Consider the following 13,548-nt stretch of genomic DNA (forward strand, 5'->3'; position numbering starts at 1 on the left):
TTAGAGGAGTCCTTTTTGTGTGTTTACAGTATTAGAAGCTAAATCAAAGGAACACTAAACAATAAAGCAGAACCAGTCCCTGTACAATGAGCAGGCATACATTCTTGGCAAGGAATCATACTTATGTGGAGCAGGGGGCATTGTAATTAAATTCTAACTAAATATGTAGCATTTCCAGAAGTACAAAGGAAATCAAATTAAATAGATGCTTTTTTAAAAAAATGTAAATTCATTTAATTACTGTTTTGCTCACAAACCTGTTAGTGCCTGCAGCTCTGTGTAGATGAACGTTGTTGTGTCTAGATGCACACCTTAAAAGGGTCGTTTTCAAATGCATCTGTTAATCTCGCCTGTCACTCATAGAAATTACGTGACAAGACGCTAATGTATTTACAGTCAAAACCGTACAGTGTACATTTAATAAATTATTCTACTCTCCATTCCAAAAGCATATGTTTGATTTTCGCAGCTTCAATGCAATATTTCTGGTACCTGAGATTAGTTTACAGCTAACTTTTGTTGTTCTGAACTCGCCACCGGAACGAATTACTTTTTAAAATACATGCAAATTAACAGTGCGGCTCCAGCAGATTATTTCAAGGGCAGATCCTTCAGTAATCCTTTTCCCGTTCACCGTATGGCTGGGAATTTTCGGTTGATGGTGAAGGAAGGGGAAAGTTATCTGACGGTCAGCGAAATGTTTGATCCTAAATTATCAACAGTACAACGGCAATGGGAAATACAGAAAATGTTGGTCAGACAGCATCTGTGATGAAAGAAATGGATTTAGCGACTCAGGTCGATGACTTTTTATCGTTTGTTTTCAAACATTTACTTCATTTAGTCCGACTCTGTGCCGAACTTGAAAGTGAGGCCTCAAAATGTTGTACAACCTAATCTAAATTCTTCTGTGGAACAAATTAAAATTACAATGTAGGGATTCCTATAACTCAGGTGTTCCCAACCTGGGTCCACCGACCCCTTGCTTAATGGAACTGGCCCATGACATAAAAAGGGTTGGGGAACCCCTGCAAAATACCACTTGCAGTGCCCGTGTTAAAATCACCTTTCCACTCACCTTGCAAAGAAGGGGAGAATTCCCAAAGTAGCAGGAGCTGGAGCAGCAGCTTTGCCTCGGCTTTCATCTGCGCTGAGCATCGGAGACTGCAACCCCGCTTTCTCCAGTGTCCCGCAAGTTTAAAACCTCCCGGCAAACTTTTAAAATGTTAAACTCCCAGTGCCGCTCTGCTCTCACGTTTCTGTGAATCTTTTCTTCTTCGGCAAGTCTGCTTATTCCCTCTCCTGCTTTGCTGTGATCTATTTGACGTCTCTTACACCACAGATCTATCTATATCTCCCTTGTTCTTCGCGACGGCTAGATATACAGTATTTCCTTACGGCGTGGATGCAAACGTTAGAATCCACATCCACAATCTTCCAGCGCACCGCTCTCCCGGCACCAAGCCCCGCCCAGTCATTTAACTCCTTAAAAGCTATGGTTGAGGAAACAAGAGCTTATAGCCATTGGGAATAAAACCAGAAAAATGTCCAAAATACTCGTGGTGTTAGGCAGCATCCATGAAGAGAGAAACACAGTTAATGTTTCAGAACAATATATAGTTTGGTTGAAAGATCACTGAACCTGAAACATTAACTGTGTTTCTCTCTTCATGGATGCTGCCTGACACCATTTGCTCAAACATTTTGTGTGTGATTCAGCGTCAAGGCAGCTGTCAGCAGTCCATGACTAAAGCCAAGAGGGCACAGGGGTCGACACTGGAGGAATGTGAAGATTTAGATTTGCTGGCTTGGAAAAGTTTGTAGATATGGGACAGAGTGGGTTAGGTTAAAGTCAGGGTTAGGAAGGGAAAAGTCTGAAAGTTTCTAAACTGATAGAAAATCAGTGTAGGTTTGTCAGTAGTGAGTTGGATCAATGTAAGTATGGACTGTAGAATTTTGGATGAGTGAACATTGAGTTGAAGAATAATAAGTGCTTCAGGAGAGGTGGAGGCTTGCGGCCTGCAACCAGCAATGTCACCGAGGGGAATGTAATCCCAGTGATGAAGCCAATATATGGTTCAGCTCTGTAGCAGCACAGGAACAAGCTGCTCAACTCAGACTCAGGCTGGCACAGAGAATATCCTGGGTATGGAATAATGCCCAAGGAGCTCAGATTGTGGCAGGATCCAAAGACAAAGCCTTACCCATTGTCCAGACAATATTGGTGTTAGAGCAGGGAAATAATCCCGGGATGTGACACTCAGAGAGATGTGAACAATGTTAGCAAATACTGACCCTGATGTTATATTTCCAGACAGTATCTCTGAGGTACATCATTATGTACCATTTCATATGACATAGGCGTTCATGGTCTTTGACCATGATTGTTGGCAAATTTTTCTACAGAAGTGGTTTGCCATTGCCGCCTTCTGGGTGCTGCCTTTACAAGCTGGGTGACCCCAGCCATCAGCAATACGCTTCAGAGATTGTCTGCCTGGTGTCAGTGGCCACATAACCAGGACGTGATATGCATCGGCTTCTCATACTAGCATCCACCACCGGCTCCCGTGGCTTCACGTGACCCTGAAGCAGGCATTACACACTTGCCCAAGGGTAACCAGCAGGCTAGCAGAGGGAAGGATCGCCTTACACCTCCTTTGGTAGAGACGTATCTTCACCCTGCCTCTGAGGCTGTAGCATTTATATAAGGAAAAGGATCAGGTGGGTTCATTCTGTGGTTGTAAAATTAACTGACAAGGATATGCAGAAGAAATTCAGATTTCATTTCGATAAATAAGAACAGAGGATATGTTCATGATCGAGGCAGTGGAAGGAGGTTCCCCATCTGAGCTTTTATCTCTTCTCTCCTGCCTATCACCTTCCCTGATGCCCCTCCTTCTTTCCTTTCTCTCATGGTCCACTCGCCTCTCCTACTAGATTCCTTCTTCTCCAGCCCTTGAACCTCCTCACCCAGCTGGCTTCACCTCTCACCTTCCAGCTAGCCTCCTTCCCCTCCCCCCACCTTTTTTATTCTGGTGTCTTCTCCCTCCCTTCTCCGTCCTGAAGAAGTGTCTTGGCCCAAAATGTCGACTATCTATTAATTTCCATAAATTCTGCCTGAGCTGCTGAGCTCCCCCCTGCATTTTGTGTGTGTTGCTTTGGATTTCCAGCATCTGCAGAACCTTCTCGTGTTTGTGATCCCTGGCGTGCTGGTTTGTACTCTGAGGAGAGATTAAACCGATGAGCCTATACTCAAGAGTTAGAAGAGTGAGGGGCGATCTCATTCAAGGATACAATATTGATGTGGGACTTGAAAGGGTACCTGCAGTGATGGCTTTCCCCTTGACAGTCATACAACCAGTCCCAGTCTCCAATTAAGTGGTCAGAAATTCTGAGATGAAATGAGAAGAAATCCCTTCATACAGGAGGATAGAAAATCTTTAGAATTCTCTACCCAAGAGGTGTGACTAAGCTTGACTGTTGAGTATATTCAAGAACATATAACACAGTACAGTGCAGCCAAGTACAAGCCCTTCAGCCCATAAAGTTTTGCCAACCCTTCAAGATCAAAATAACCCTTCCCTCGCACATAACCCTCCACTTTTCTTTCATCCATGTGCCTAGATAAGAGTCTCTTAAGTGTGCCCGATGGATCAGCCTCTACCACCACCCCTGACAGTGCATTCTCTCTGTAAAAATCCTACCTCTGACATCCCCTCATACTTTGCTCTAAATACCAAAAGGTTATTCCCTCCCTTGTATTAGCCATCCTTGGGGGCGGGGGGGGGGGGGAGGAATCTCTGACTGTCTACTCTATCTATGACTCCTATCACCTTGTGCACTTCCATCAAGTCACTTCTCATCCTCCTTCATTCCAAAGCGAAAAGCCCTAGTTCACCCAATCTATCCTCACAAGACATGCTTTCTAATCCAAGCATTATCTGGTAAATTTCTTCTAAAGCTCCCACATCCTTCCTATAATGAGGTGATCAGGAATGAACACAATATTCAAAGTTTGGTCTAATCAGGGTTTTATAGAGCTGCAACACTACCTCATGGCTCTTAAACTCAATCCCCCAAATGATGAAGGCCAACACACCTTCTTAACAACCCTATCAACTTGTGCGGCAACTTTGAGAGATCTATAGACGTGGCTCCCAAGATCCCTCATTTCCTCCACACTGCTAAAAATCCTGACATTAACCCTGTACTCTGCCTTCAAGTTCAACCTGCCAAAGTGAATCATTTCTCACTTTTCCAGTTAAATTCCATCTGTCATTTCTCAGCCCAGCTCTGCGTCCTATCAATGTCCTGTTGTAATCTACGACAACCTTCTACACTATCCACAACACCACCAGCCTTCATCAGTCATCTGCAAAACTTATTAACCCACCCTCCCTCTTCCTCATTTTTAACAGGATATGGGGTTAGTGCAGCAAAGTGTTAGCATAGAACAAAGAACATCAAACAGTACAGCACAGGAACGGGCCATTCGGCCCACAATGGTGTGCCAAACCAGCTAAAAAGTAAATCAAAAATCCCCAAAAACTAATCCCTCCTACCTACACAATTTCCATATCCCTCCATCTTCCTCACATCCACATGCCTATCCAAACGTCTCTTAAAAACCTCTAATGTATTTGCCTCTACCACCATACCAGGCAACAAATTCCAGGCATCTACCACTCTCTGAGTAAAAAACTTACCCCTCACATCCCCCTTTGAACCTACCCCCTCTCATCTTCAGTGGATGTATTAGAACCTCTGGTGTTGGACATTTCTACCCTGAGAAACAGATACTGTCTGTCTACTCAATCAATGCCTCTCATAATCTTAGAAACCTCTACCACCCCAAAGAAAGCAACCCAAGTTTGTCCAGCCGCTTGTGATAGCACATACCCTCTAAACCAGGCAGTATCCTGGTAGACCTCTTCTGCTCCCTCTCCAAAGCCTCAACATCCTCCGATAGTGGGCCGACCAGAGTTACAAAATACACTTGGACTAAGATGTTAACTGTCCTGTGCTATCACCAGTGGGATCATCAGTTGATCTGCCACCTGTCTTCAGGAGTTTCGGCCCGCTTATGATCAAGACTCCCTCGAGGTGGTGAGCCAGCAGTGCTAAAGCACCACCTCCCACGGGTAAGCTTAAAAACTTGGCATCTGCCTCTATCAGCGTTGTTGGTCACTTCCATCCAACAGATAGTCTGCTCTTCAGGTGTCTATGCAACTACTGAAGGGTTTGCAAAAGATGTATACACTGTCTGACTATCTGCCCCTCTGGACATACTTGGTCCACACCCATGCTGATCCTTTCTCTGCTGCCTCAGCTACAGCCCTGCTGGTTGACTTGATCTCTCTTCTAGTGAAGCCAAGGTCACGCAGCCACTTCTGGAGAGTGAATGCAATAAACTCACGGCAGCCTACTTCGAATGGATAGCATGAGATCTTCCACCCTCTGTCTCTGCACTCTGATCTTAATTCTGCAGACTTGGTTAACTTGCGGGAAACGTATGTAATATTCTAGTGAAACACCAGTTGTAGTCATCGAATGGCCTGTTTCTATTTCTACTTCTTCTCTTCTTATGAGAATTCCAGAAACAGATCGAACCACAGCTGAAGGTAGATAATGTTATGATGGTGAGAAAAAAAGGCAGTTTCAACCAGGGCCTGGGTAAATGATCAAAGACACATCTTGGCATCAAATAGGACACCCTATTTGCAAATGTCAGGTAGCTTTAGACAATCATTTGGCAGGTGGATGGAACCAATAGTTAGAAAATAAAGTTTCAGCCTCTTGTGTATCACTCCCAATCTGTATCATTTGGATTCAGCAGAGCAAAAAGATTCTATCAGCAGAGGTGAGCAAATGTCTCAGTGGGGACTATGGTAAGAATAATGGACAAAGGTACATTGAAGAGGTGGATACAGAAATGCTTTGAAGAATGAACGAATGGGTGGATAAGATTTTAACAGAGCATTGTTGTATGTAGATTGTCTGAGAGCAATTTCTAGGAGCAGAAAAAGAACTAAATACCACGGAGGAGATGAGTGATACAAGGCTCCTGAAATCTGGTCCTTTATGTAACTGAGATGATTTGTGGAATGACACCATAGGACGACATGCCTCTTTTCACCACCATAACATTATCCACATCAAGTTCAAGTTTATTGCCATCTGACTGTACATACGTACAACCAAACGAAACAGCATTTCTGCAGACCCACAAAATGTATATCATACCCAGCACATAAAACTAAATATTACCACAAATAGGTTAAAAATATATCATTCAAAATGGATGTAGTGTGCAGCACAGGTAAACAATAGACAACGCAGTAAAACAATAAACAGCTTGCTGTCATAGTGACGAGACCTCACTAGTGGCAGGGTAGTCATTAGTTTCACAGCCTGAGGGAAGAAGCTGTTCCCCAATCTGGCAGTCCTAGTTCTGATGCTCCTGTGTCTCCTTCCTGATGGTTGTGGGTCAAAGAGATTGTGGGACGGGTGGTAGGGATCCCCAGCAAAGCTTCAGGCCCTTTGTATACAGCACTCCCAGTAAGTGTCACAAATAGTGGGGAGGGAGACCCCAATGATTCATTATCCTCTGTAGGATCTTGTGGTCCAATGCCTTGAAGCACAGTGATGCAGCCAGACAGAACACCCTCGATGGTGCTCCTGCAGAAAGTTGTTAGAGTGGGGGCGGGGAGACCTGCCTGCCTCAGTCTGCTCAGGAAGTGTAGATCCTGCTGTGCCTTCTTGACTAATGAGGAGGTGTAACGGGTCCAGCTTAGATCATCTGTTATGTGCACACCAGGGAACCTTGTACTCTTCACTCTCTCCACAGCAGAGCCTTTGATGTGCAATGAAGAATGGTCGACCTGTGCCTTCCTGAAGTCCACAATCAACTCTTTTATTGTGTCCACATTGAGACAAAGGTTGTTATTGTCACACCACTTGCCAAGCTCTCTACCTCCTCTCATCATTGCTGTTGATGAGGCCAACCGCTGTTGTATCCTCAGTGTACCTGATGACGTAGATTGAGCTGGATCTGGCAGTCCAGTTGTGAGTCAGCAAAGTGAACAACATCTGCTGCTGGATTTCTCACAACTTGTGAGAGCCAAAAGGGGGAAAAAAAAAGAAAATAAGTGGCAGTGATAATGTTGGGAATTTAAATGGAGAAGGAATGAAGGGTATTGGGAATAATAATCGCAGAAGAGTGAGAGCATGTCAAAATGAGGTGGAGTCTGAGGAATCACTCAGTGCAGAGGATGGCAGGCAAAAGTATCACAGGTATTTTAGAGATAGTATAACAATTAGTGGTTCAAAGTTTTCGGACGACTCAGAGTCGGACTGTGGTCGGGTATGGCAGGGAGAGTTTTCTTCCTTCTCCCGTCTGCGTGAGATGTGGGACTTTTGAGAGACTTTGAACCTTTTTTATCGTGCCCATGGCCTGTTCTTCATCAAGTTATGGTATTGCTTGCACTGTTGTAACTATATCTTATAATTATGTGGTTTTTGTCAGTTTTTCAGTCTTGGTCTGTCCTGTATTTCTGTGATATCACACCAGAGGAATATTGTATCATTTCTTAATGCATGCATTACTAAATGACAATAAAAGAGGACTGTGTGTCCTCATAATCTAATCTAAGAATTTGTGAGAACCAAAAAGGATGTAAAATAATCAAACTCTGTAAATAAAATGCAGCTGCTGAAATCTAAAATGAAAACGGAAAATGCTGGCAATGCCCAGCAGGTCAGGTAGCCTCTGTGGAAAGAAAGACGAGGATTAACACTTTAGGTTCAGGATGGGTGCCACCATGGCATAGTGGTTGGCATTGTTATTACAGCTCGGTGTTTCCGGAGCTCAGAGTTCAATCTTGTGCCGTCTGTAATGAGTTTGTACGTTGCCCTGTAAACACATGGGTTTCCTCCAGGTGCTCTGGTTTCCTCCCACAGTCCAAAGACATACCAGTTAGTAGATTAATTGGTCATTATAAATTGTCCTGTGATTGGACTAGTGGGTTGCTGGGCGGTCAGGCTCGTTGGGTCTGTTCCATGCTGTATCTCTAAATAAATTTAAAAATAAATAAATCCTTCAACAGAACAAAGAAGAGAATTTTAAAAATGCAATCATAAGTTGCGTAGAAGGTAGTAGTGAAAGGAAGATCTGTGTAAGGGTGACAGCAGAGTTGTCATGAGGGTGAGATGTAAGTATCACCCAGTCTTATAGAGTGAGGATACAGACAAGAAAGATCAATGTATCACTAATAACCAATCTGTGGGATGTGCCAAGAAGGTCAGGTTGTGCTAACAAAGAGAGGAAATCTTTGTCAATGTCCTAGACGGGTGACTCACAGCAGACAAGGCCAGCTCTGAAGCAGACAGTGAAAGCAAGTTACCAGCGGGTGGGAAAACTGGCATTGCCCCGAAAGCTTGCTCCAGGCTTTATTATAATAATGTGCAGGAGACCTCTGATAGATACAGTATGTCAGAGTGGGAGTGGGGTGGAGAATGGATGGAACTTACACGCACATGGATAGGAAAGGTTTGGAAGGATATGAGCCAAATGCGGGCAAATGGGACCAGCTCAAGAAGATACCTCGGCTGGCATGGACGACTTGGGTCAAAAGGCCTGTTTCTGTGCTGTATAACTTTATAATGAGGTGGGATACTCAAAATTAATACATCTTCTTCCATTCAGGCTAGAGAGAACACTGATTAAGCTCTTCAACAAGGAGGAGCAGACTCCAGAACTGGGCAAATAATCAAGGCCAGTGTGAAGTGGATTACAATAGGAGTGCTATATTGTTAAGAGTTTGGAGTATAAATGAAGGTTTGAAAGGAGACTGTACTGGCAGGTGTGGGTGAGCCTTAAGAACCATGAGCACCTTGGGGGAGGGTGAGTAGCCAGAAGTCTTGGTATATATTGGCACCAATGACACAGGTAGGTAAGGTGAGGAGGGCCTGAAAAGAGATTTTAGGGAGATAGATAGAAAGCTGACAAACAGGACCTCCAGGGTAGTAATCTCTGGATTGTTGCCCTTGCCACATGCCAGTGAAGGTAAGAACAGGATGATTTGGCAGATGCATGCATGGCTGAGGAACTGGTGCAGGGGGCAGGGGTTTAGATCTACGGATCATTAGGATATCTTCTGGGGAAGGTACGACAGTTTACACCTGAACCCAAGAGGGACCAATATCCTTGAAGGCAGGTTTGCTCTTGCTGTTCATGAGGGTTTAAACTAATTTGGCAGGGGAATGAGAACCAGAGTAATAATGCTGAAGATGAGGTAGTTGGTTTACAAACAGAGGCATTGTGTAGTGAGACTCCTAACAAGGAGAGGATGATGATAGGGCAAAAATGCAATCAACAGGATGAGTTGCAACGTAAAAGGTGGACATAATCGAAAAGGGTGAATTTAGGACTGAAGGTGTTGTATTTGAATATGCACAGTATACAGCATAAGGTAGATGAACTTGCAGCACAGTTACAGATTGGCATGTATGATATTGTGGGCATCACTGAATTGTGGCTGAAAGGAGATTATAGCCAGGAGCCTAACATCCAAAGATACACATTGTATCGAAAGGACAGGCAGGTAGGCAGAGGTGGTATGGTGGCTCTGTTGCTGAAAATGAAATTGATAATTAGAAGGAGGTGACATAGGATCGGAAGATGTTGAATTGTTGTGAGTAGAGCTAAGAAACTGCAAGGGTAAAAAGACCCTGATAGTAGTTATATACAGATGCCCAAACAGTGGTAAAGATGTGGTCTACAAATTACAATGGGAGATAGGAAATGCATGTCAAAAGGACAATGTTATGGGGGATTTCAATATGCAAGTGGATCGGGAAAATCAGGTTGGTGCTAGATCCCAAGAGGGAGAATTTCCAGAATGCCTACCAGATGGCTTTTTAGAGCAGCTCGTGGTTAAGTCCACTAGGGGATCAGCTATTCTGGATTGGGTGTTCGGCAATGAACCAGAATTGATTAGAGAGCTTAAGGTAAAAGAACCTTATGGTCTTCCAAAAACACTATAGGTTCTGTGCATTGCTCAACATTTCTCTCAACATACTATACATCACAAAAATAGATTAGCTAATAGTCATCTGTGCATTGGATCTTGCTTTTGCAAATCAGCTGCAATGCATAGTTCTTTCAAGATAATCTATTAGCTTTGAAGCACTGTGAGACAACTAAGAAGAAGCTATGCTCATGAAAGTTCTTAGTAAGTCTTCCTTGAAGGGGACACTCACATTCCCAAGAAATGTGCTGCAAGAGCTAAAAACATTGTTCACTAATACTGGTTGCAATATGTAGTCCCCAGCTTCAGCATGTTAAAACACTTCAGTCTGAATACCAAAGGCTCAGGCAACGGCACTGTGAAATATGGAAGGGCTGATATATCGAGACAAACAATGTTGTAAGTTCAGAGAGAGATGATTCTATCAGGTAGATATTGGATTTGCTCCTTCAGTCTGGAGCACCTTCATTTGGATTCACTACATTAAGGCAGCTATAATCAGCCTTCCATTAAAATCTGCCCACTTACTGTTGGGAAAACGTCCATAATGCCTTATCTTTCTGCTCACCAATGAAGAAGCCCATGATCAATCCTTCGTCCCCTATGCCATCTGAACCAGAATACTGGGTTCCATCTGCTAGCTGAAGATATACAGGACACTCTCATGACCACCTTCCTCAGACTGTATCATCTCGGCCACACTTAGGTTGGAGGAACAACACCTTATACAGTATTCCGTCTGGGTAGTCTCCAACCTGATGCCATGAACACTGATTTCTCTAACTTCCGTTAATGCCCCTCCTCCCCTTCTTACCCCATCTCTAATTTATTATTTATTATTTATTTTTCTCTCTCTCTCTTTCCCTCTCACAATAACTCCTTGCCTGTTCTCCATCTTCCTCTGGTGCTCCCCTCCCCCTTTCTTTCTTCCAAGGTCTATACACTGATGATACTCCCCTTCTCCAGCCTTGTATCCCTTTTGCCAATCAACTTCCCAGCTCTTAGCTCCATCCCTCCCCCTCCTGTCTTCTCCTATCATTTCGGGTCTCCTCCTCCCCCTCCCACTTTCAAATCTCTTACTTTCTCTTTTTTCCGATAGTCCTGACGAAGGGTCTTGGCCCGAAACTTTGACTGTATTTCTTCCTATAGATGCCGCCTGGCGGCTGCGTTCCACCAGCACTTTGTGCGTGTTACACAGTAATTTTTGATTTATTGTGAATTGTCACAGCCGCCGTCAGTTAGTCTTGCAGTAGTGTTCATGGCAGCCAACTCTTACATTCCAGAATCCAAGAGAAGCAGAGGAGAGTTATGAGTGAATAAGCGGATGCTGCATTCATGGAAAGGGTTGGGAGACTGCTCCCTGCTAGCCAAAGTTTTGAGATGAAGCATGGTGTCCACACGAGCAATCTCCTTTGTGTTTGTGAGGCATGGAGATCTTGCAGGGCTGCAGCTGTGAGAACCAGACAAGAGGACCCTGAGGTGTTTCTGTAAGGTATAATACTCCAACAGTTCACCTTTGCACTTAGGGGAAGGCTGTTGCACAGACAAATGGCATGTCCTCAGTGCCTGCTCCTGTGCACTGAACAGAAAGTAAATGAGTATGGAACTTGGGAGACTTTCCTAGTGCAGGAATGATAGCAAAATGAGAATATGGCAGAGATCAGAGGCAGCAAGCAGAATAATCATGAGATTAGGAAAAGCTGGAAAGACCATGGCTCTGACCTGCATAGCAAAGGATATTAGGCTGTAGCAGGGATAAAGAATGAAGTTTAAATAGAATGGTTTAAGTGGGAAAAGGGTTTAACAAAATGTGGTTGTTCTTGAGGTAAATACGCACTGTCATTATTTAGACCATTGGAGACTAATTCATGCTGAAAGAGAGAAAAAGCTGAAGGTGAATTTTAGCCTTCGTATCTGCTGGTGTCATTTGTAAGAGTATCATGCCAGAAAAAGATAATAGGGCAAATGAAAATCTTATCAAAACTTTGCCATTGGATACCAGGGCACAGAGAAATCTGTGCAAGGCCTTTTTTCAACTGCACAGCTCTGTTTATTTGGGACACAAGAGACTGCAGATACTGGAGTCTGGAGACAAAATAAACTGCTAGATTAACACAGTCAGCATCTGTGGAGGGAAATAGACCAAGGACCAACTTTATTCACCATATGCATTTATATTTATAAGGAATTTGCTGTGATGTGTTGGTGCGACTTGCAATAAAAAAACCAACATTCAACAATTACATAGAATAATAAAGATTTATATAAAAATAAAGTTGGGGGTTAAAGTATAGAAATGCATAAATAAATAAATATTAGCATGTATTTACAATGTAAACAGCATTATAAAAGTGGCTTAAAGTATTTACAATGCAGTGCAGTGATGGGAATAATAGATAGAGGGGGTATCGGCACACTAGGATGGTTGATCAGATTAACTGCCTGGGGAAACAAATTTTTAACATGGTGTGAAGTTTTTTTTTGTTTTAATGGGCCTAAAAGGTTTCAGAAAAAGCAGTTTGCAGGGTGGGTACTGACCACAATGATTTTTCCTGCCTGGACACATACAAGTCCTGCAGTGATGGTAGCCAATGACCTTTTCTGCTGACCTGACAATTCACCATAGTTTTCGTATATTATGAGAGGATGACAGAATTGATGGTTTTGTGGCCAGGTTTGCAGATGATGCAAAGATAGGTGGAGGGGCAGGAAGTGTTGAGGAAGCAAGGAGCTTGCAGAAGGACTTAGAGAGATTAGGAGAATGAGCAAAGAAGTGGCAGATGGAATAGATACAGTGTTGGGAGGTGTATGGTCATGCACTTTAGTAGCAAGAATAAACATAGAAACATAGAAAATAGGTGCAGGAGTAGGCCATTCAGCCCTTCGAGCCTGCACTGCCATTCAGTATGATCATGGCTGATCATCCAACTCAGAACCCTGTACCTGCCTTCTCTCCATACCCCCTGATCCCTTTAGCCACAAGGGCCATATCTAACTCCCTCTTAAATATAGCCAATGAACTGGCCTCAACTGTTTCCTGTGGCAGAGAATTCCACAGATTCACCACTCTCTGTGTGAAGAAGTTTTTCCTCATCTCGATCCTAAAAGGCTTCCCCTTCATCCTTAAACTGTGACCCCTCGTTCTGGACTTCCCCAACATCGGGAACATTCTTGCTGCACCTAGCCTGTCCAATCCCTTTAGAATTTTATACGTTTCAATAAGATCCTCCCTCAATCTTCTAAATTCCAGAGAGTCATAGACTGTTTTATAAATGGGGAGAAAAGTCATAAATCAGAGGTGCAAAGGGACTTGGGAGTCCTCGTCCATGATTCCCTAAATGTTAACTTGTAGGTTGAGTTAGTGGCAAGGAAGGAAAATGCAATATTTGCATTCATTTCGAGAGGACTGGACTACAAGAGCAAGGATTTTCAGTAATGAGGCTTTATAAGGTATTGTTCAGACTACACGGAGTATTATGAGCAGTTTTGGACCCCTCATCTAAGAAAAGATGTGCTGGCA

At 43.5% G+C, this 13,548-nt stretch overlaps 1 protein-coding gene across 2 annotated transcripts in view; it reads right to left on the reverse strand.

Annotated features, from left to right (window-relative positions):
- Positions 1–1,448, reverse strand: part of robo4 (roundabout, axon guidance receptor, homolog 4 (Drosophila)) — a 114,085-nt gene extending 112,637 nt beyond the window's left edge. The window contains exon 1 of one of the 2 annotated variants that reach the window (XM_072238372.1): positions 1,079–1,448. In XM_072238372.1, coding sequence (XP_072094473.1) covers positions 1,079–1,145 — 67 coding nt within the window. In that variant the 5' untranslated portion in view covers positions 1,146–1,448. The remainder of the gene's footprint in view (positions 1–1,078) is intronic. The other variant, XM_072238373.1, reaches the window with a different exon arrangement.
- Positions 1,449–13,548: the final 12,100 nt, after the last annotated feature.

This window comes from Mobula birostris, chromosome 20 (genome assembly GCF_030028105.1).
Source record: "Mobula birostris isolate sMobBir1 chromosome 20, sMobBir1.hap1, whole genome shotgun sequence".
Lineage (NCBI taxonomy): Eukaryota > Metazoa > Chordata > Chondrichthyes > Myliobatiformes > Myliobatidae > Mobula > Mobula birostris.